This window comes from Nelumbo lutea, chromosome 2 (genome assembly GCF_056320005.1).
Source record: "Nelumbo lutea isolate HS-2025 chromosome 2, American lotus-T2T, whole genome shotgun sequence".
In the NCBI taxonomy this organism is placed as follows: domain Eukaryota; kingdom Viridiplantae; phylum Streptophyta; class Magnoliopsida; order Proteales; family Nelumbonaceae; genus Nelumbo; species Nelumbo lutea.
In genome coordinates this window covers 11,507,161-11,527,368 of record NC_142685.1, presented here as the reverse complement: position 1 = coordinate 11,527,368, position 20,208 = coordinate 11,507,161, and the positions used below count along the sequence as shown (strand labels likewise).

The 20,208-nt window shown below is 36.2% G+C and overlaps 2 protein-coding genes across 3 annotated transcripts; one reads left to right on the top strand and one right to left on the bottom strand.

The window, feature by feature from the left end:
* Nucleotides 1-683: 683 nt before the first annotated feature.
* Nucleotides 684-6,849, top strand: LOC148868565 (NAD(P)-binding Rossmann-fold superfamily protein). 2 transcript variants are annotated; one of them, XM_088969319.1, is made up of 6 exons: nucleotides 684-906; nucleotides 1,432-1,604; nucleotides 1,717-1,902; nucleotides 2,835-2,997; nucleotides 3,448-3,634; nucleotides 6,364-6,849. In XM_088969319.1, the coding sequence occupies exons 1-6, from the start codon at nucleotides 780-782 to the stop codon at nucleotides 6,506-6,508; spliced, it is 981 nt and encodes a 326-aa protein (XP_088825445.1). In that variant the 5' UTR covers nucleotides 684-779; the 3' UTR covers nucleotides 6,509-6,849. The 2 variants fall into 2 exon arrangements, with proteins under 2 accessions (XP_088825445.1, XP_088825446.1); XM_088969320.1 differs by lacking the exon at nucleotides 6,364-6,849 and adding an exon at nucleotides 5,133-5,390 and having other exon boundaries at nucleotides 714-906.
* A 2,458-nt stretch (nucleotides 6,850-9,307) lies between these two features.
* LOC148868564 (histone-lysine N-methyltransferase ATXR3-like protein) lies at nucleotides 9,308-19,908 on the bottom strand. The gene is made up of 5 exons (XM_088969318.1): nucleotides 19,004-19,908; nucleotides 18,111-18,308; nucleotides 17,060-17,342; nucleotides 10,610-10,772; nucleotides 9,308-9,890 (listed from the first exon to the last, which is right to left on the bottom strand). Exons 1-5 carry the CDS (start codon nucleotides 19,695-19,697, stop codon nucleotides 9,690-9,692), a joined length of 1,539 nt encoding a protein of 512 aa, XP_088825444.1. The 5' UTR covers nucleotides 19,698-19,908; the 3' UTR covers nucleotides 9,308-9,689.
* Nucleotides 19,909-20,208: the final 300 nt, after the last annotated feature.

Genomic DNA, 20,208 nt, shown 5'->3' with positions numbered 1-20,208 from the left:
CACTACAGTCCCACATCTCACAATACAAGATGGCGTGGCTGCAATTCATGACAGGTAGAATGTGGGCAAGAAATCATGACACGGCTTCCATTGCTGCGGAGTGCGAGTAGGTTGCAAGTCAAGTCGGGTTAGGTTGGGTTTGAGGCCAACCCTAACCCAACCTTAAGTTCTAAACTCCCGACCCTAATTAAATTCCTTCAACCCTAACCTAGCCCAACCCAACACAACCTTCTTCTCATCCCTTAATCTCAGATCTTAACTCAACTTTCACTACATATATTAATCATATGTTTTATTAGTATTTGTTTATTGATGTTTTTATTGGTTCTTTTAAGTACAAAATTCAAAAAAAAAGTGTTTGAAATGATTATAGTTTATTACGAGTTATAGCTTAAGCTATGAGTGACAAACAACAAAGATGAGATAAATAATAAAATATAAAAAAAATATATTATTAAGATTTTGATATTTCTAATTAAAATTAAATGAAATGATTATCTTAAAAAAAATAAATGATAACATGTAGTAAGGACTATATAATTATATACATAAATAAATCAATGTATAATATATAGAGTCAGCTTTGGATTGAATCGAATTGTCTGAGGAATCAATTTTAACTCTAATCCGATCATCAATCCGACCCAACTTAGGGATGGGTTCGGACCAACCCGGCCCAAGTTGCAGCCTTTAAGTGCGAGTGCGGAAATAGTAAGGTAGCATCTTAGTAAAGAGAGATCGCGAGCGAGAGAATCGGCGAGCATACAGAAGGAAAAGCAATGGCAGAGAGCTCGAAGGAAGAAGGGGCGGTGTGCGTTACGGGGGGAAGCGGTTTCATCGGCTCGTGGCTCGTTCATCTCCTCTTGCAACGTGGTTACACCGTCCACGCTACCGTCAAGGATCTCAGTTAACCTCCTTCTCTTTTTTCTTTCACAGTATTTAATTAATTAATTTCCTCCTTTTAGAATTAGTCTCGTGCAATGCGCCTTCCCTTCGCCAGTAATTATTAGAGATTTCATTTCTTTTTACGCCGTTACTCCATGGAATCCATGGCCGCAGTTTCTTCTCCTTCAATCATTTGGTTTTGGACGGCCATCGTTTTAATTACAGTCAGAAATCAAATCGGGCTGACCACGGTTTCTTCCTCACCAACTGAACTGCCCTACCTTTGTTTAGTTGGCAGTCGCGCCCGACCAATTTGGTTTTACTAAATGACCGCCCGACCAATTTGGCACGTCGATTATATTAGGTCATCCAAATATATTCTTATATCTTTACTGATACACCATCATACGATCATCACAACTATGAATCATCCCAAACTTTCATACAAGGATAATATCGATTTTGTGTTTATCTGCAATCCAATGGACATTTGGATAGCTTTTTCCTTTTTTTTTCATTTGGAAAATTTGGATGTCTCTATTACAGAGGATGAAAAAGAAACGAAGCAACTGGAAGCCTTAGAAGGAGCAGAGTCCCGTCTCTGCCTCTTCCAGATCGATCTCCTTGACTACGATTCTCTTGTGGCCGCCATAAATAGAACCATCGGCGTATTCCACCTTGCTTCCCCCTGCATTGTGGATAAAGTCGAAGACCCAGAGGTCTGTTCTCGGAGACTATGAGGCAGAACAGATAAAATTTAATTTTATTTAATTAATTGCTGTAATTATTTTATATTCATTTCTTACTTTTCTTTTAATATTATAATAATAGAGAGAGCTTTTGGATCCGGCAATCAAAGGGACGATTAATGTGCTGAAAGCAGCAAAGGAGTGCGGGGTGAGACGGGTGGTGGTAACATCATCGATCTCCGCCATCATACCAAGTCGGTACTGGCCTGCCGATGTCGTCAAAGGGGAGGACTGCTGGACGGATGTTGACTATTGCAAGCAGAACGGAGTGAGTTTTCCGATTACTTTTCTCACCGTTTCTAGTTGAGGTCCAAATATTCTATTAATCGATTACCATGCAGCTAATTTGTCTTCTATAATAGCTTTGGCCTAATTTACTGTGACTCTGTGAGGCTCAAATTACACTTCTTCCTTCTGATTCTGAATTCTGGCTGTGTCAAGATATTATTGACAGACCAAATGGTCTGGCTAATTGGCTATTCTGGATCTGCTTATAGTTTGGACCTGGGCCTGGGCCTAAAAATGTTTAGCCGGTCCCATATCTATATAGTTTGGACAAGTTTTAGATGACGATGAAGATGATGTATTTAACTATTTATACATAAATAAAGAACTTACTTAAATATAAGATTACGAAGTAAAACTGCTATAAACAATTTTTAATTGAATGCGTATACATGCTACGGAATATGCACATACACATGATACATAAGCATCATAATGCATGATGTTGAAATCCTAAGTTAGGCTTGGGAGTGCACCATTGTGGGAGATCGGAGGCTTCATAATTCATCTATATATCCCATAAGCACCGAGAGGCTCTGGCTGGAAAGGAAGAAAAACCCATCTCAAGTGATTCATTTACGCCAGTTAGTCCACTCCTATTTCTAGCAAGTTTTTCTTATTCTTATTAATTTTCCTTGATTTTGTCAACATCCTTTGAATGTTTTGCCATCTCAAGTATTCATTCATGCCCAGTTAGTCCATTCAAGCCCAGTTAGTCCATCTCAACTGATTGATGCATTCTCCTGATAATTACTTGGCGTTCTGTTTTTTCTTTTTTTTTTTATCAGTAAAAGGAAGAAGCTTATATTGATAAAGAAAAACAGAATCTACTTGGTGTTCTGTTTCAGTGGTAGTTTTTTGGATAATATAAATGTCTTTGTTCATAAATTATAAACGTTTATATTTATGGTGTAGATTTGGTATCCAGCTTCTAAGACATTGGCAGAGAAAGCTGCATGGGAATTTGCCAAAGAGAATGGCTTGGACGTGGTCGTCGTCAATCCTGGCACCGTGATGGGCCCTATCTTTCCTCCAACCATCAATGCAAGCATGTTAATGCTTCTTCGCCTTCTTCAAGGTATTGTTCTGCTTGTAACTTCTCCACACTGTATTTCTAGAGTACAAAAATGATTAAACTCTGAGAAGGATACTGAGATCGCTTATGAGTTCAAGATAATCAATTCTAACTTTCAAATATGTCAAGTTGTTTCTATTTCGTATGAAAACAGAAAATGGTAGTAACTAGTAACAAACTTCTCAATATGATCACGAGCTTAAATGAGTTTCCTGTTAGTCCTTTCTAGACATTATTACTGTTGTTACCACCTTTGTTTTTTATTTTCTTTTTTTTTTTTTGTCTTTTCTACCTGTATATTTGCAAATCCATTATTCCATCTAGTTCTTCTTTAGTCACTAGTTTCAGCAATTTCTTGGTTTCATTAATTATGAATTGAGCTTCAGAAAAATTTATTCCACCGACGACTGACCAATCTGAACTACTAAAGTTGGCCCAACATTCTGGTGATAGGCTGCACTGAGATATATGAGGACTACTTTATGGGATCTGTTCATGTTAAAGATGTTGCCCTAGCTCATATTTTGGTATATGAGAACCCATCAGCATCAGGAAGGCATCTATGTGTTGAGGCTATATCTCACTATGGTGACTTTGCAGCTAAAGTTGCAGAACTCTACCCTGAATACAAGGTGCCCAGGTAATTAACTCTACCCTAAATCTAACTTGGAGAGTGAAAATAAATATATAATAAAAGAGATGGTAATTTGTACCAAAAGAGAAAAAAATAAAAGATAGAGAGAGATTGAGAGTTACATAGTTTAATAATAGGATATTGTTAACTACGTTATATATATATATATAAGTAAATCATTGTCTATTTTGATTAGATCAATAAATTTGTACATTATTATAATGAGAGAGAGAGAGTGAGAGAGAGAAAGAGAGACCTTTGGATTTTCCAAGGTCTATTATTTTAATGCATGTTATTATTACATTTAAAAAAGACATTTAAGAGAGAGAGAAAGAGGGAATAGTAATACAACATAATAAAGTAAAATATTATAAATCAAATAATATAAGTAGGTTGAGGTTAAATAATCAAACATAAAACAACAAAAATAAAAACATTATTTTGAAAAATTATGAATTTAAAAATCCACTAAACTTCCACTTAAAACTAATAAATATTAACAAAACTTAGCTTCAATTCCACTTAAAACTTAATGAACACTAATAAAAATAATAAATTTAAATACAAAACTATTAATTGATTTAAATTGATAGTTTTATTAGACGGCCCTAGCAGATAAAGCCTAAGCTAAACAACCCATAATAAGCTCAACCTAGAAGTCATATGCACATATGGTAAATATTATTATATAATGTTTAGATAATAAATTTTATATTAATATACATAGAAATGTTAAAATTTTATTTTTTTTAATTTGTAAAAAAAAATCATAATTTTATAATTAACACGGGTAAGCTTGTAGGCCTAGACAAATATTATTACACTTAAGGTGTGGGCTGCGCTAGGCCGGGCAACCTTAAAAACTACTAGTGCACTATCAAAATTTAGCCCAAGATTTTAAATTCTTTGGTTCATTAGGCGACACAATGGGGGTAACCCATCCTTCATAGCTACTTTAACTTTAATATTATCTAAAAATAGTTTAAAAAAACAAAAATAATGCATGCATGAATTGCACTTGGTTTGGTCCAGTTCAATTATGAATGTTACAATGCATGTAACTTGGGTGGGTTGGGATTAAACCTTAAGTTTGGGCTTAAATTAATTTAATTATGACTAAAAAAGTTAACTATAGATTAATTTAATTATGACTATATATAGCCTAATTTATATATTTATTGATTTTTAATATTTTAAATATTTAAGTGATATTTACAAACAATTGAAACATTTAATCATTGATAAAGTAAAATAAATAAAATAGAACATTAACAAATAATATGGAAAAATAATAATTATTTTATTAAGTAATTAGCAATATTTTATTTTTTTGTTAAAAATATTAATATAATTAATTCAAACTACTAAATTACTAAATTAGTAAAACATTTTATAATAAATTATTAAAATAAAGATTTAATTATTTTAAACAACATTGCATTCTTTCATTAGTTATAAGTTTTGATTATTTCACTTTCCTTGATAAATCCCATATATCGCACAGGTCCCCGCTAGCATTACTGTAAAATGCAACATGTTTTGAAAAATATACAAGGCTTACACCTTCAATCTCATTCCTGAAAGTATAAAATTCCTCACAGCTTGAGATGTTCCTTGTGTGCGTGTGAACACATAAAGTTTGAAGTATTATTTTACATTTACAGCTTCTTAATAGTGTTAATAAATGAATTGTAAGAATGAATTTGATTTCTCTAAAGCTCCTAATATTTATAACTCATTTGTTTATGTGATCATTTATTCATTTTGTATGCTTTTCCTACATAAAAATGCACTCATCTTGTTCCTTTTTCTATATTTTTCCTCGTATTAATTTGATGTTTATCTAAAAAATCTGTAACCTATGAAGCTTAAGCCTCATGCATCTAAAGGTGGCAATGCGGCACCTCAAATTGCCATTGTCACCTAGAAGCTTATAAAGCTGAACTCTGATGACTTTTCAATTGGGAACCCAGTCCATTTTGATTCTGGGGGTGCTTTTAAGGACCAGAGGGAGAGATATGCTTTGTATCCTCTACCTTGAACTAAGGTGGAGGACAACTCTCAGATGGTGGTAGGTGGATGAAAGCTGTGGCAGACAGACCTTGTCTTCTGCTACATAATATTTTGGAAGTCAGGCTTTTGGTGGTTAGGTAATGTCTCGTTCAGCTTGATGCAAAGACCAGCCATTTCTTTAGTTAGCCTGACTGGAGCTAGAGTTGAGAGGAGCAAATTGCATACGGAACCTTCTATTTCAAGCTTAAATCTCAGGTCTGCATTTGAGCTTTGTGGTGAATTCACTTTACCATTTGAAAATGCCTCGTGGCTGAGCAGAATGATTTGTTTTTTTCTTTAAAGTGGGTAAAATAATTAAATAAATAAATAATTTGAGGTTATAGTAATCAACCTAATTTATGCTTCAGCCATTAAAGAGCTTACAACATCCTTGAAAACTTGTTCACTAAAAGACAAAGCAATAAGCCATTCAGTTCGGTCACTTCAGCTGTTATCAAGTATTATCTACTATAGATATGCTGTGCTAAGCCTCTGCACTTTGTCATGATTTCAAAGCCCCATATAAGGGCAATATCCAAGTATAGAGGCCTAGTGCATAGAAGGGAGGGAGGCTTCATGATTCATAGAGTTGGTCCTTCCTTGAAAGTCTACACCAATTGGATGGTTGAATTCATGTTCACTTCTGAAATTATGGTGTGTGTGGTTTTTCATACTTTATGTAGGTTTCCAAAAGATACCCAACCAGGGCTGCTAAGGGCCAAGAATGCATCTAAAAAACTGATTGACATGGGTCTCCAATTCATCTCAATGGAGCAAATTATCAGGGATTCCATAGAAAGTTTAAAGAGCAAAGGATACATTTCCTGAAAGAATTTGGGAGATACAATATATTTGCTGCCTGTAAACTCATCTCCTCAAGTTATCTGCATCTAATTAGAACTTCTGGGCGTGAAACGAATCAAGTTTACAACTTAATAAGATATTCTGCTTGGGTCAGGTATGTGATACTTGATATAAATGATGAGTTGGTTTTCTGTGCTTTATTCAGGAGTTTCTTCTATAGTTGGGAGTATTGATACTTGACTTTCATTGTATTTATCATTAGGCAGAAAATTTTATTTTACTGACGAGAATATGTATTTAATAATCGTACGTCGATTGCCCGTATGAAAATGCAACACGATGAGATTGCATGATCTGTAGTATAATCGGTGATGTATTATATGCTAGCAACTCGATGTGCAGCTCCCAGTTCCCTGGTCTCCTCCTGGAGTGTAGGCCCTAATTTCAAGCCAGGAGATGTCAACGGGTCGTGTTTGCTGCCGGTTTGTTACAACCCGAACCCAATTCACCATATTTACGCTTCCTCTTTTTTATAGCGTTTACACGCCTTCTTTGAATTTCAAAGGATGTCAACGGTTCGGATGTGAGCCTGTAAACTTAGGGCCTGTTTGTCGCATCTTTCTGTGCGGTCTTTTAGCTATTTACAAGTCGAGAAGACCGACTTTCGGTTCATTCCCCTTTGGTTTGCAGAAGATCTAGCTGCCAAAAGACAGTGCCGAAAAGATGCAAAAAGCCCATTTTGGGCTGATTTCTGGAAACTTCAAATGAAGCCTTCCGCGTCTTTCACATTTTAATTTTGTACGAAAAGATGTACATCTGCCAAACATTCTTCCGACTGCTCAGATCTTCATATAAAAGCTCGTCTTTTACATGTCAGAGCTACCAGAAGATCTCCCTTAGAATTGTTAGAGTCCGAATCTCTTGCACATCTCATTCTATACATCTTCTTGCACAACTTATTGGGTTGTGCCATGTCAGTGTCACATGGGTGAAATATTTGTATGTGCGAGAAACTTAACAGATGATTGATAACGTTCAAGAAGCTTCATTTCCTTCCTCTTAAATCTCCATTATTCCGATCTTGGGTGGAGAAACATGCCTGGAAAACAGGACGACCACCAATTGTGAGAAATTCCTTGAGAAACCCAACCCATTATCGCATCATGAGTGGTTCTCAGGTTCTCCTGCAAATTTAACTATTCTCCATTGCCCTAATGGCATCTCAGGCTTTTCAAAAGGCATCGTCACAGTAAATATTGCAGTTCCAGAAAATTATGATAAATCTGAAGCCTGAAACAAAAACAAATTAACATGAAAATAGCATTCATTTAAAATGGGGATAAATAGGTCGAAATGAAACACACTTTTTATACAAGGTAGAGATGAAATCGAGTATGGATTAACGGGGATTGAATTAGAGATTTTACTTTCATCCTAGAGAAGATGACAACCGAAAAAGCCACTGGGTATGGAGATCTCAACTGGTTTAATGTCTTTCTTCGTCTTGTAGGAGATGTTAGGAGTCAAGAAACAAAGGTATTCTTTTTTCAAGCAAACATTTTTTTCATCTGTATTTGTGTGTTTCTGTGTTTTTTTTTTTTATTTTTTGTTCTTTCTTTTTCTTAATAACCTTTGGAGATTTTGATCTTGAAACTTTTTGATAGATCCCTCCCATTTTTGGATTTCTTACTTTTTCTTTCCCGTTTGATCTCGTTCTTTGAAATAAAAGATCAAAATATTTCCTTCAATTTCTGGTAGAAATCACACATGGGTTTGGGTATCTGCTAATTTTCTCTTTGAACATACGAATTTTCACCAATAGTGCATTTTCGTAACTGCATTATTAGCAAACTACTAATTCAAGATTGAATGCGATGGAAAACCTTTGCGGAAGATGTGTTTCTCTTCCACAAATATTTATATCAGTTGTGCCCGTTTTTTTTTTCTATTTTGATATTTTTTAATTTAAAAATATGGAAATTTTAAAAAATGGAGGTCTCTTCTATATCTGTCAAGTTGCTGGCAGTCGCACATATAAGTTGCTGGCACAATCCAAGAGGTGTTGTGCAGGAGATCCGGTAGAGAATTGTTGATGCACATAGCTACATACTATACATGGATACTTGCATTAATATATACTTAAGTACCCATTAACTGGCATAGTAATCATCTTTGAGAAGGATATTAACCATAGAAGTTGAAACCAATTTAACAACAGGTCATTCAGACCAGATACAATCAAATAGTTGGCAGAGCAGAGAAATAGAATTTCAAAAGTTACTTGTATCATCACTACATCAACAACATGGAAGCATATTCAAAATATACATGTTGTACTGTATTGTATACTCACGGTTTTTTCCAAGTATCAAAATGCATAAAGCGGACACTTGCATTGTTCTAGTTTTAATGCATGCATAGCACTGCCCCCATACACAAAAATTGCATATCACTTGATTCAAAAGGTTTTCAAGTTTTGAACCATTAAACATGGTCACACATCCCAACTGTTGGCATTTAGCGTTTCAGTAGTGACTGAAAACCATTTAGTATCATATGATATAGTATGATATGTAACAATAGTTTCAACCATTGGTATAATTCGTACTGGTCACCAAAACGCTAAATACTGAGGGTTAGGGACTTTAAATAGTTTTAAACATTAATACCATCCTACTATATCTATTTGTAAATTTATCAAACTTAAAAATATATATAAAAAAGAGCATTGATTGTTGAAAACTCTGGAAGGCTGCTTTGTTTGATCATTTAGGTTGAGAGAGAAAGAGAGAGAGAGAGAGAGAGAGAGAGAGAGAGAGAGAGTTAGGGATGTTCAACTTTATAACATTAGGAGAACAAGTGAACAACTAGATGCTAAACACCAACTACGAACCGCAAGCAGAAGTGCACAGCGCTGGGTTGAAAACATCCGAGCCAATGGTGGATGATACCCTCATACCCCAATGCCAACCAATAAACAGATCCCCTACTCTCAAGTCCCAACCCATGTAAAAACTAAAAACCACATAAACGTTTACATTTTCCTCAAACAAGGTCACGAGCCAATGACGAGCTACTACTAGAAGTAATACAATCACAATCATTTGAAGAAGCTCATATATCATCTCAACCCTTCAGGGCTTCAGCAGAGAAGAAACGACGACTTTCTGTACACGAACCAAAACTATGAAAGCATGAGAAAACACTATGGATCTGATCGAGGTCGACCGAAGAGCGCTATCTCTTGCTCAAGCCTCTTCTCTGCATCTCTCTTCTCCTTCCGCTTTGCATGTCGAGCATCTATATCTGCCCGGACTTTCTCTATCACAGTACTAAATCCTGGAATTGTCGTTTCCAGTTTGTTAACCACACGGCAGCTGAGGTCGTAGAAGTTCCTAAACAACCTCTGCACGCAAAATTTAAAAATAACAGATTCAGAGCAGGTTCAAAGCAGAAAAAGCTCACTCAACTGAATGTATTGACCAAGTTTAAGATGCATTATAATCACATATAAATGGCATAAATCTCTATTGTAATAATGTGCATAGGAAAACAAACATCATCACCACCACTGGATTCACAAATCCACCCATAAAGTAGGCTAACCACCTTAGGTCTGACTGCTTATAAGCTAATAGGCCATGCAAATCATGTAGATAGGCACATGGCAACAACCCTCAACCAGAGTTGGGGTCCCCTGCGTATTCAAGAAAATTGTATTAACAGCAGAGACAGTTCTTGACCCAAACTGCCATCCTGGCCAGTCATTTTTGGTATATGCACCCTGACTGGATTCCAATGCACAACCAAGGGACCATATGCCCTGGGCCCCTGACTGAGCTGCCAGGCAACGTTTTGATTGCAAACAAAGTTGTATAGGCAGTTTATTATAGAAGCTATCATGTTTCCTCTAGCTTTAATAGTTTCCATCTCCATGCTCTTCCTGGAATTTTATGTAACATAAAATGGTAGAATTAGTTTATACTTGATGTTTTCATTGTTATTGTAGATATTGTAGAAAGCATTTATAACAAATTAGTGCACACCAATCATCTTCAAATGATCGCATGGGATACCACAAGAGAATTTTAAAATAATAACTGGCAAGATTAGACATGAATCTACCTTAGCATCCTTATTCCAATGCTTGATGTATGGAGGACCTGTTGTGTATGAACCAAGAGGTTCGCGATACCATTCCCCATCATATGTTATTTGATCCATTGCTTGCTCTATACTTAAGACTTCCCATGGCCTCAAACCAGGTATAGCTTTAGCAAGTTGAATCCTGAAACAAATAGAAAGCAAAAGCACATTTTCAGTTATCATACCATACTGTTGCTACTCTTTTGAAGGTAGATAATCTCATAAAAGAATACAGCAATCAAGATAAAATGCGGAACAAATTATAACCAGAGATGTCTAAAAGGCAGGTTGAAGTAATAAGAAGTGATTTAAGCGCCCATAATTTAACAGCAGATATGGCACTGAACAAGCTGACCCCATATAGATGGGATAAGGCATGGAAAAACTAAAACGATGTCACACTAAACAGAACAGAATGATGAACAGGATTTATGTAGCCAACTCTACATGGTTGGGACAAGGCTTAGATGATGATGTTTAAATGACAGAAGGACAATGCTGGTTCTCATGAGCTTTAACATCTTTAAAGCAGAAAATAAAACCAAAAAACTTGTTAGCATACCCCCTTTTTCTTCTTTTTCCTTATTTTTCTGAGCGTCAAAAATGTAACAAAGACAATGTCTTCTTAATGGTTCAATATATTGCAAATTCCTTTTTCTTTCAAAGGAGAAGCAATATCTAATATCTGAGAGAGTAGTTTATCCAATGTCCACCACATTAAATACTACTGCTATTCCAACATGTAACATGTGAAAGAGTCAAAGATTTGATGCCAGATGGATTTCAAGTATGACAAAAAAAATGGAAAAAGAACATCTTGAACTATTTGGACAGAAAGGAATAGAAGAGTGCTCACTAATAGAGCTAGGGGTGGGGAGGAGATGATTTAACTCGGTGATTGGTAGAATTGGCTCCTGGATCTCTGTGTCTAAAATATGTTTGCTAATCAACTCGATCCAGCTGTGTATTGTGTTAAGATTGTGGGAAAAGAAATCATGTATTTGCAGCAGGGCTTGCTTTGCAATGCCATCTGCTTGTTGTGTATGTTGATCTTTATTAATAAAATTACTTTGATTTTTTTCGAAAACAAAAAAAATGTAAATAGAGTATGTGTATGATTCTGTGGGCGTTTATAGATGGGATGTTTCTCAGATAAACGTTTAATTGAAAAATGCTACTTTAAACATTTATTATCTTTGTTGTTTAGTTGGGCGTTTCATGGGTGTTTCAAGTAACACCCGACAAAAATATCTTCCATCTCAGCTTACAATGCTCCAGATTAGCATTTCAGTTCAATAAACGTTGGGGCAGTGTTTTAAAAGCACAAGGCACAAAAAAAAACGCAAGGGCCAATTTGTGCCTGAGGCGCCAAGGCGCAAGGCAAGGCACACGCCTTTTTAAGCAAGGTGCAAAATTACAAAAAGAATAAAGGAGAATGACTGATCAGTCCAGGTCAGAATTTTGTATCCCCACCGTACAGGGGGATGAATCCTGACCATGAATTGATGCCAAATTCACGGGCAGGATGCGGTTTATAGGGGGGAGGGGGCTACTAATAGACTACGGGGAGCTGTCATTCAGAATTCTGCATTGGGTTGCAGAGTACTTAACCCAAAAAAAAAAGCTAAAAATCAAAAAAAAAATCAGAAAATGCAAAAAAATAAAAAAATATATATTAAACATAATGTTGATAAAAATATGAACTTAAATTTCAAAATAAAAGTTTTACAAAATCTATTATCTAAAATTAAAATACATAAACATAACATGTAAAGCATATTCAAATGAAATTTTAAAAATAAAAGAAAACATATAAAGCATTTTCAAGCATGTAAAACCCACAATCTCTTTTTTTCCTTAATTGCATTGTTTCAAGTAGTTAATGTGATGTAAAACATATTGCATTCTTGATTCTATGAGTCGCCTTTGTACCACGCCCCTCGAGGCAAGACCGAACAAGTCTATGTTAGGATCTGCAATTCTTATTTCTCACAAATAAAATAATGATTTTATAACTATCATTGCCTTTTAAGAAGATTTTTTATTACAATGAATGAATGAACAGCATTAGCAAATAGGGGGTTCTCAAAGCCCCTGAACCAAGGGCATCTGCAGATTGGGAGGACTACTTTCCAAATCTATCACAACAGGCCCTTCCTAGACCTCTTTCAAGCCATTCCCCAATAGGGGGTTTTCACCTTTTAATTTGAACCCTCTTTTTATTCTTCCCTCCCTACTTTGGTTGCTTCCATCTATCTCCTCTCCCACTAAATTCGATATCACCCTCGACATCAGAGATCAGCCTTTCTACTTTTGTCTTTTTCTTCTTCTGCTTTTTGTTTTTTCTTCACTCTTTCTTGAATACATCTTTGTCTTCTGAATTCCTTGATCTTGTGTATTCTCCCTTATGACTGGGTCGTCCTTTTCTTGCACACCCTCCTGACTTATCTCTTCCTGTTTTTACAATCATCAAGAAACTCATTGATTAGGCCCCAAATCCTTTCCACTTCCTCTTCCTACCCCCTCCTATCTTCTACCTCTCCCTCTTCTAATCTCACAGTCCCATCTCCACCCTCCCTCCTTGTATTCTCCCTTATGACTGGGTCGTCCTTTTCTTGCACGCCCTCCTGACTTATCTCTTCCTTTTTTTACAATCATCAAGAAACTCATTGATTAGGCCCCAAATCCTTTCCACTTCCTCTTCCTACCCCCTCCTATCTTCTACCTCTCCCTCTTCTAATCTCACAGTCCCATCTCCACCCTCCCTCCTTAACCAATCAGGTTGGGTAGCTGGTGTACCTATTTCAAGCAGAGCACACATATCAGTAGCCAAAACTGAAAGGACACACTTGGAGACGTTGGATGAGGATCGAAGACAAGTGTGGTTGGGGAATCATGTTTGGAGCCCAACATATCAGAATTAGCCCCTGAAAAATTTGCTTGTGTTGAGTGGGAATGGGATAATTAACAATTCCAGTTGCGCCAATAACCTTTTCAAGTACACCCTTCTCTATTGCCTCCATACTCATCTTCAAAGTCTCCTCTTGACTCACTTCCTGTGCATCCTGTTCTTGCTGGAACACTGGAGGTAATCTCTCTAAGTTAGGGGAGGATGTCGTCTGCTCAACTTTGACTACATGTACTACCCGCCCAGATTCCTTTGTTTCTTTGGTATTGATCAAGTTTTCCTTTTCTTTTCCCAAGAACAACTCTTCAGTGTTGAAACTCTCTACTTCATTCATATCAATCAGCATTGTTTGATCTATGCTACCCAAGCTTGAGCATTAACTCGAGTCTGAATCGCCCTCGCTGGAAGTCTCTTCAAACTCTGAATCTGAGTCTTGCACCTTCTCCTTACCTTTACCATCGCATCTATTAAATTTTGGGTTTCAGTTTTCAGGAGAAACCAAAGTTTTCCCTTTATATCGTATCGGTATTGGTTACTAACAATATGAGATACGTTTACCATCGCATCGCCCTCGCTGGAACTCTCTTCAAACTCTGAATCTGAGTCTTGCACCTTCTCCTTACCTTTACCATCGCATCTATTAAATTTTGGGTTTCAGTTTTCAGGAGAAACAAATTTTTACCTTTATATCGTATCGGTATTGGTTACTAACAATATGAGATACGTTACGAATACAAGTGTATCCTATAAATCGTTCGTACTGGACGGATACAAATGCATATCAAACTGTATCACATCGTATCGGCCAATGCACACCGATACAGGCTAATACGCACCGATACGCGTTGCATCTATCAGCTTTCTCAAAAAATGCAATTCAATCGCAAATCACCCAACACATTTAGAACTCGATGTGATTCTAAAGCACTAAGCCACGCTTCATTTCGTGATATAAAGTGAAATAAAATAATTTTTATTAACTTTTTGTGTTCACATGCAAATTAAATAAAAAGCACATATTTAAATTTAACTCTAGCTAAAAATTAAAAAAATAATAATATTTAAAAAAAGTATTTTATAAACTAATAAAATAAATAATGTATCAAATCCACATTTATATAAAAAAAATGATTTTTAATATCAAGAAATTTGTACAAATAGAATATTAATAATAGAATAATTATTTTAATACTTAAAATTTATTGCACATGATATAAATCTTATAATTTTTATATACTTTTACTAGTTATTGACTAATATTTTAATTTACATTAACAAGTAATAACAGCATATTTACTATTTACAAAAAAGAAAAACATTATATACAAAGTATTAAAGAATATAATATTAAATTGAATCTATCAAATCCACTAATCTACATTTATTTCAAAAAAATGATTTTTTATTTCATAAAATTTATAGAAATAAATATATTAATAATGGAATAATTATTTTAGTAATTAAAATCGATGACTTTGTATATCATATGTATCTTAGAAATTTTAACAAATTTGATATGCTTTAAGTTAAGATTATATTTTTGTAAATTATTAATTGATATTTTAATTTGCACTTGAAAATGTAATATTTCAAGGTACCCAGCCCCTGTTTCAAAAGCCCAAGCCCATTTTTCTTATTAACCATCACATCATTACCTAAAGTGCCACGTGATAGGTTATTAACCTTTGACCCTAATATGTTCAAGCCTGATACACCAGCTGGCTGGCCCACCCCTTCTTTTGAAATTTGAATTTGGAATTGTTTCACACGTCAAGGTCCATTGGTCAGAGCCTCAACATAAGATCAGTCGTATGTCTCATCCCTTTCTTTCCTTGCCTTATAAACTTCTTCCTCTTTTAGTTCACCTTTTCCTCTCCCCAGATTTTGCTTTGCCATTTCAGTGTAATTTCCTTTCTCCTTTCCTGCATCTACTTGACTTCTTCCACATGACCATTCTTCTTCTACCTTTTTTTTTTATCAATAAACCATTCTTCTTCTACCTTCTCATCTTCTTCCCTTCTTCCCTCCCTCCATGGCTCAGCTTCAATGGCTGTAACTAGCCAGGCTGAATAAAAAGATTCCATCAACCAGTACCTTTACTGAACGTAGGATATCTTCCAATCCAAGTTTACATTACTCAAACATATTGCAGCTGAATGGAGCTCTTTAACGAAAAATAAATAAATAAATAAACTCTAACCTTGCTTTGCATAGAGTTGCTATCGAGACAAAAACATCTGAAATCCATAAGTGAAATGGTAGCCCCAAGATTTGAACAATCACTTTGTCCCTCGCATGCAGATCCTTAGAGTTGGAATGAGGAATCCATTTTGAAACAGTCACAGAGGCTGACTCCAATTGACAACACATAGACTGGAGTTCCATTTTCTCTTCTACTAACTCTAGAAGGGCCTTACACTTTTCAAAAGGGGTTAAAATAATAGTACTGTTTAACTTCAGCTTCTTTAGTAACTCTTCAGCAATTCTCTTCCAGTCCTTCGGTGGGGCTGTTAAGGTAACAATAAATTTCTTCTCCCAGTCATTCTTGTGCATGCTGTAAACCATTCTACAGTCCTTTGCTGCTTGAGCCATGAGCTGCATTTCTGTTACCTCTTCTGGCAGTTCCTTCGGCTCCCTCACTGTAGAGTCTCCATAAACCCCGTGTTTCTTCTACTAGCTCCCTTCTACTTTCTTCTCTAGCTTCCTCCCATGTAATGAAGTCCTTCAAAATCCCTGAAACTTCTTCCCAGCCATTCCACTTCTTGCCTTCAGGGAAGCAAACCATCTGCTCTTTTTCCTTCCCCAAAGAATTCCATAAGCACCACGTACCTTCCTTTAGGATTCTCCCTTCTTTCTGCTATATACCTCCTCCCATTAATCTCAATTGAATCTTTGTATTCAGACTTCCTACTCACCTGAACAGCATCTTCCATGAAAGTCTGAAACCACACCAATGCTTCTTCCCCTACCAGCAACACCATGGCCATATTAATTTCTCTGATTTTTAAAGCTTTCTTCCCTTTCACCCTGTAACTTTCAAATAGGAACTGCTTTGCTTCCACCCTTAGAGATCTTCTTCGAACCTTCCTCCAGTTTCAACCCCCTAATCTCACCAGCAAAATAGAACTACTATTACGACGTGCAATACACATATAATTTCTTAATTACGTAATGTCTCAAATTATAACGTGGTACACCACACAAAGCAGTGTTTTGGGGTGGAAAATAACAGAAGATATCTAAAATTTATATATTCAAACTTCCACTAATAACCAAACTGCAGTGTGTTTGTTTTATTAAATATATTTCTAGAAGAAATTAAAAGATACTGTAAACAAGAATTCAGAAACTATAACCATAATAATAATTAGAAAGAACTTCACATCCAAACCCATAACAACAAAAATGCAGGTAATTATTGCCCAAATTTATCACAGTCTAATGGATAACTTACCCAGGCAGTCCAAAATATCTCAAACAGGAGAACAATTAAAGGAAAAGAGATAAGAACAGTACTATACCTAAGATCTTTTGGAATGTATTTGTTGGGCATGTGGTCTTCCTCTAAAATCGTTGTCAGTTCAGATCCACTAGCCCAAAGGAACAATGCATGACTGGGGGTTCTGACCCCGGGCCACATACCACCATTTGCCTTAAGCACAGCTAAATCACGTCTTTTGCTCTCAAGTGCCTCTTCTTGAAGCTGCTTATATGTTTTCTTCTCATGCCCCTTCAGGGGAACCCAGGGAGGAATACCTTTCATGAGTTTGTGAATAAAAGCTGTAGCAGCAGCACCTAACCTAACTGGAGATTGCCAAACAAAATGATCAGTATCTTTGTGCATCATGCACTTAATCCTTTTATCTGCCAAGGATCAGTTTGCTTGAAATATGAAATAGTGATTTCTCATTTGAAAAGACACCTTTCAGAAGAGAGTAGATGATAATAGGCTTGCTAAAAATTAAATTTTAAAAATCTAAATTACCATGTGGACAGAACCATAGTGAGAGAACAATGTAGGATTTGGCATAAATGATGCACATTTGCCCCTAGATCACTTGGAACAAATGATGACCCAACTAGATGGTTCTAATAATTCTTGTTTGAGATTGTCTCAGTAAACTTGTTTTTCTGGACAATTCACTAGTATACAGCCAGACACTTGTAAGAAGTAATACACAAAGTAGATAGCCTTCATGCTTCTGCTGTATCCTTTAAGATGTGTTCAGTTGCCCATTAAGATAAGAAAACTTTTTTTTTTCTTTTCAATTTGCATTTATGCCAGTTCTCTTTTTCTAGGTAGCTTTTTTTAAGGGGGTGGCCATATTTCTGATTGAAAAAACAATGCAAGACAGTAGGAAAAAAGTTGAAGATGGGTGACTCAGCATCAGTCAGTTTTCCAAATTTTGATTGCTAGGCTAAGTATCAAACAATGTCAAGGAAAGCAACAAAAATTCTCTTCGCACTTTCTGTTGAATCAAATAGAGCATAGATTTCACATTATTCAAGCAAGAAAATGAAACCCCAAAACTTTATCCGCTTAAGCATGAGAAAATGAAAATTTTGACAAACCTTCCCAAGTGGCAATTGCTGGTTCCAACCCATAAACCATGTGGATTGGTGCCCATTCATCCATATCTTCACCCCAAATGAAAGTGTCTTTATCAATTATCCCAGCACCCCATGCAGTTTTAAGTGTTATTAGTTCCAGCGGCCCCCTTGTACGACCCAAGCGATCCTTGTAGTACCATCCACCGCTTCTCATGATAACTACAAGAGCCAACATGAAATAAGACTCTTAAAATGAAAAACAAAAAATAAATGACCATATAAAAAAATTAAAGTGATATGTTACAAGGAAACCATGAAGGGAGAAAGAAGAGTAATGGGGTACATGCACAGACAGTATCAATCTTCATTCTACCTTGTTCAAATATGACTACATTATTAATAGCACCATTACTTTTAAGCCTAGCTTTTCTCCTAGGAACCACGGCAAAGAAGCAAAGGTCGGCACAAAAGCCAAAGAATTATACTTGCTTGTGATATCCAAATACTAGATCCAGGAGGAAGAAGCATGTGGCAAGAATAGATGGAATAATACAGCGGTAATAAAATTTAACGAATGAACCTCAAGTACAAGTTAACCAGCACCAGAATAGAATGGAAGAGAATTCAGAACACAACTGAGAAGTAATGGGAGCTCTGCTTTAAAGAAAACAGACGATAATAATAATAAAGAAAAAAAAAATAGTTAGGGTTGGATGGATTATCCTTCACCAAAAGACAACATATAGAAACCTCAAAATGAAAGCCGCAGTTCAACAAAACATCATCAGAGATTTAAAGCAACATTTTCATCTACATCAAACCTATTTCAAATTAAAATAGAAGTAACAAAATGACTAACCACATTTCTGCAATAAGCAAAGAAATGGAAGAAGTCAAGTCATTGAACAACTTACAATCGAAGTAACGCTTCTCAAGTCGCTTGTAGCCAATAGCCTGCGCAACGTCAATTGGCCGGCTAGAAGGGTAAGGCCTCTGCCTGAATCCCCAAAGTCCAAAGAAAAACTGCCTCGTAAAATCCCAGAACTTGTTATCAGACTCCTCACGGGTCTTAATCGCCTTCCTCGGCATTGGCCGCCCGTCCAATCCCGGGACATGTGGCAAAGCCTTCCAAAGTTTCCGGTCCTCTTTCCTATAAGGAACTTCATTCTCTTTGAGCTCCATCTCATTAATCTTATCATCAATCTCCTCCACCCGTTTCAAGAACTGAATTACGGGGTCCTTCCTGAATTCCTCCCACCACTGAGCATTATCATTGATCTCTTCCTCCGTCGGATTCTCCTTTTTCTCGAATATAGGGTCCTCGTCGAGAATTTTCTCAACCTCTGGTGTGTTTCTATGGTCGGGAAGAGTTTCGCATTCCCAGTAGAACTGATCAAGCATTCGCTTGTATTTGCCTGGCGTTTCCGACGGATGTTTGGGTTTTTTCCCTTTACCAAATGAATATGAACCACTAATGAAGGCAAATTTTGGTGCACTGGATGATTTGAGGAACTGAGAGTTGTTGAAAGAGGTCAAGCTGATTTGAGGAACTGGGTTTTGGGGTTTCTGAAACCAGTTCTCGAACCAACCAAAATTTACAGACGCCATTAATGACTGTTAGGGCTGCTCGATAGATAGAGTAAAGAAACTCTTCCTCTGAGGTAGATAGAGAAACTGAACTGGATGGAGAACGAAAGGTCGATGTTTCCGATACACGGCGAGGATGTGCCGCGGGACATTGTAGGGGGCTAATTTGAACTCAATGAACGAAGGGTTCAAGAGTGGTTTGTGGTTTGTGTAGGGGGCTAATTTGTGTTAGGGGCCGTGCCACCCTCCCTTCTGATAAATATGGAGGTCGGCCCGGCATGGCCATGGCCCAGACTCATGGGTTGAGCCTCGGGTCAACTTAGGTCATGTATTGGGACAAAATTATTTATTTAAAAAAATTAATAAAAATTTTAAATTTTTTATTAAAAATATATATTTGTTTTATTAATATTATATATATTATAATTATAATTTATATAATATTATATAAATATATATATATAATATTTAATATTTAAATAATATATATGGATCGTATCGAGCCATGTTGGGTCGGGTTGTGGGTTAGGCC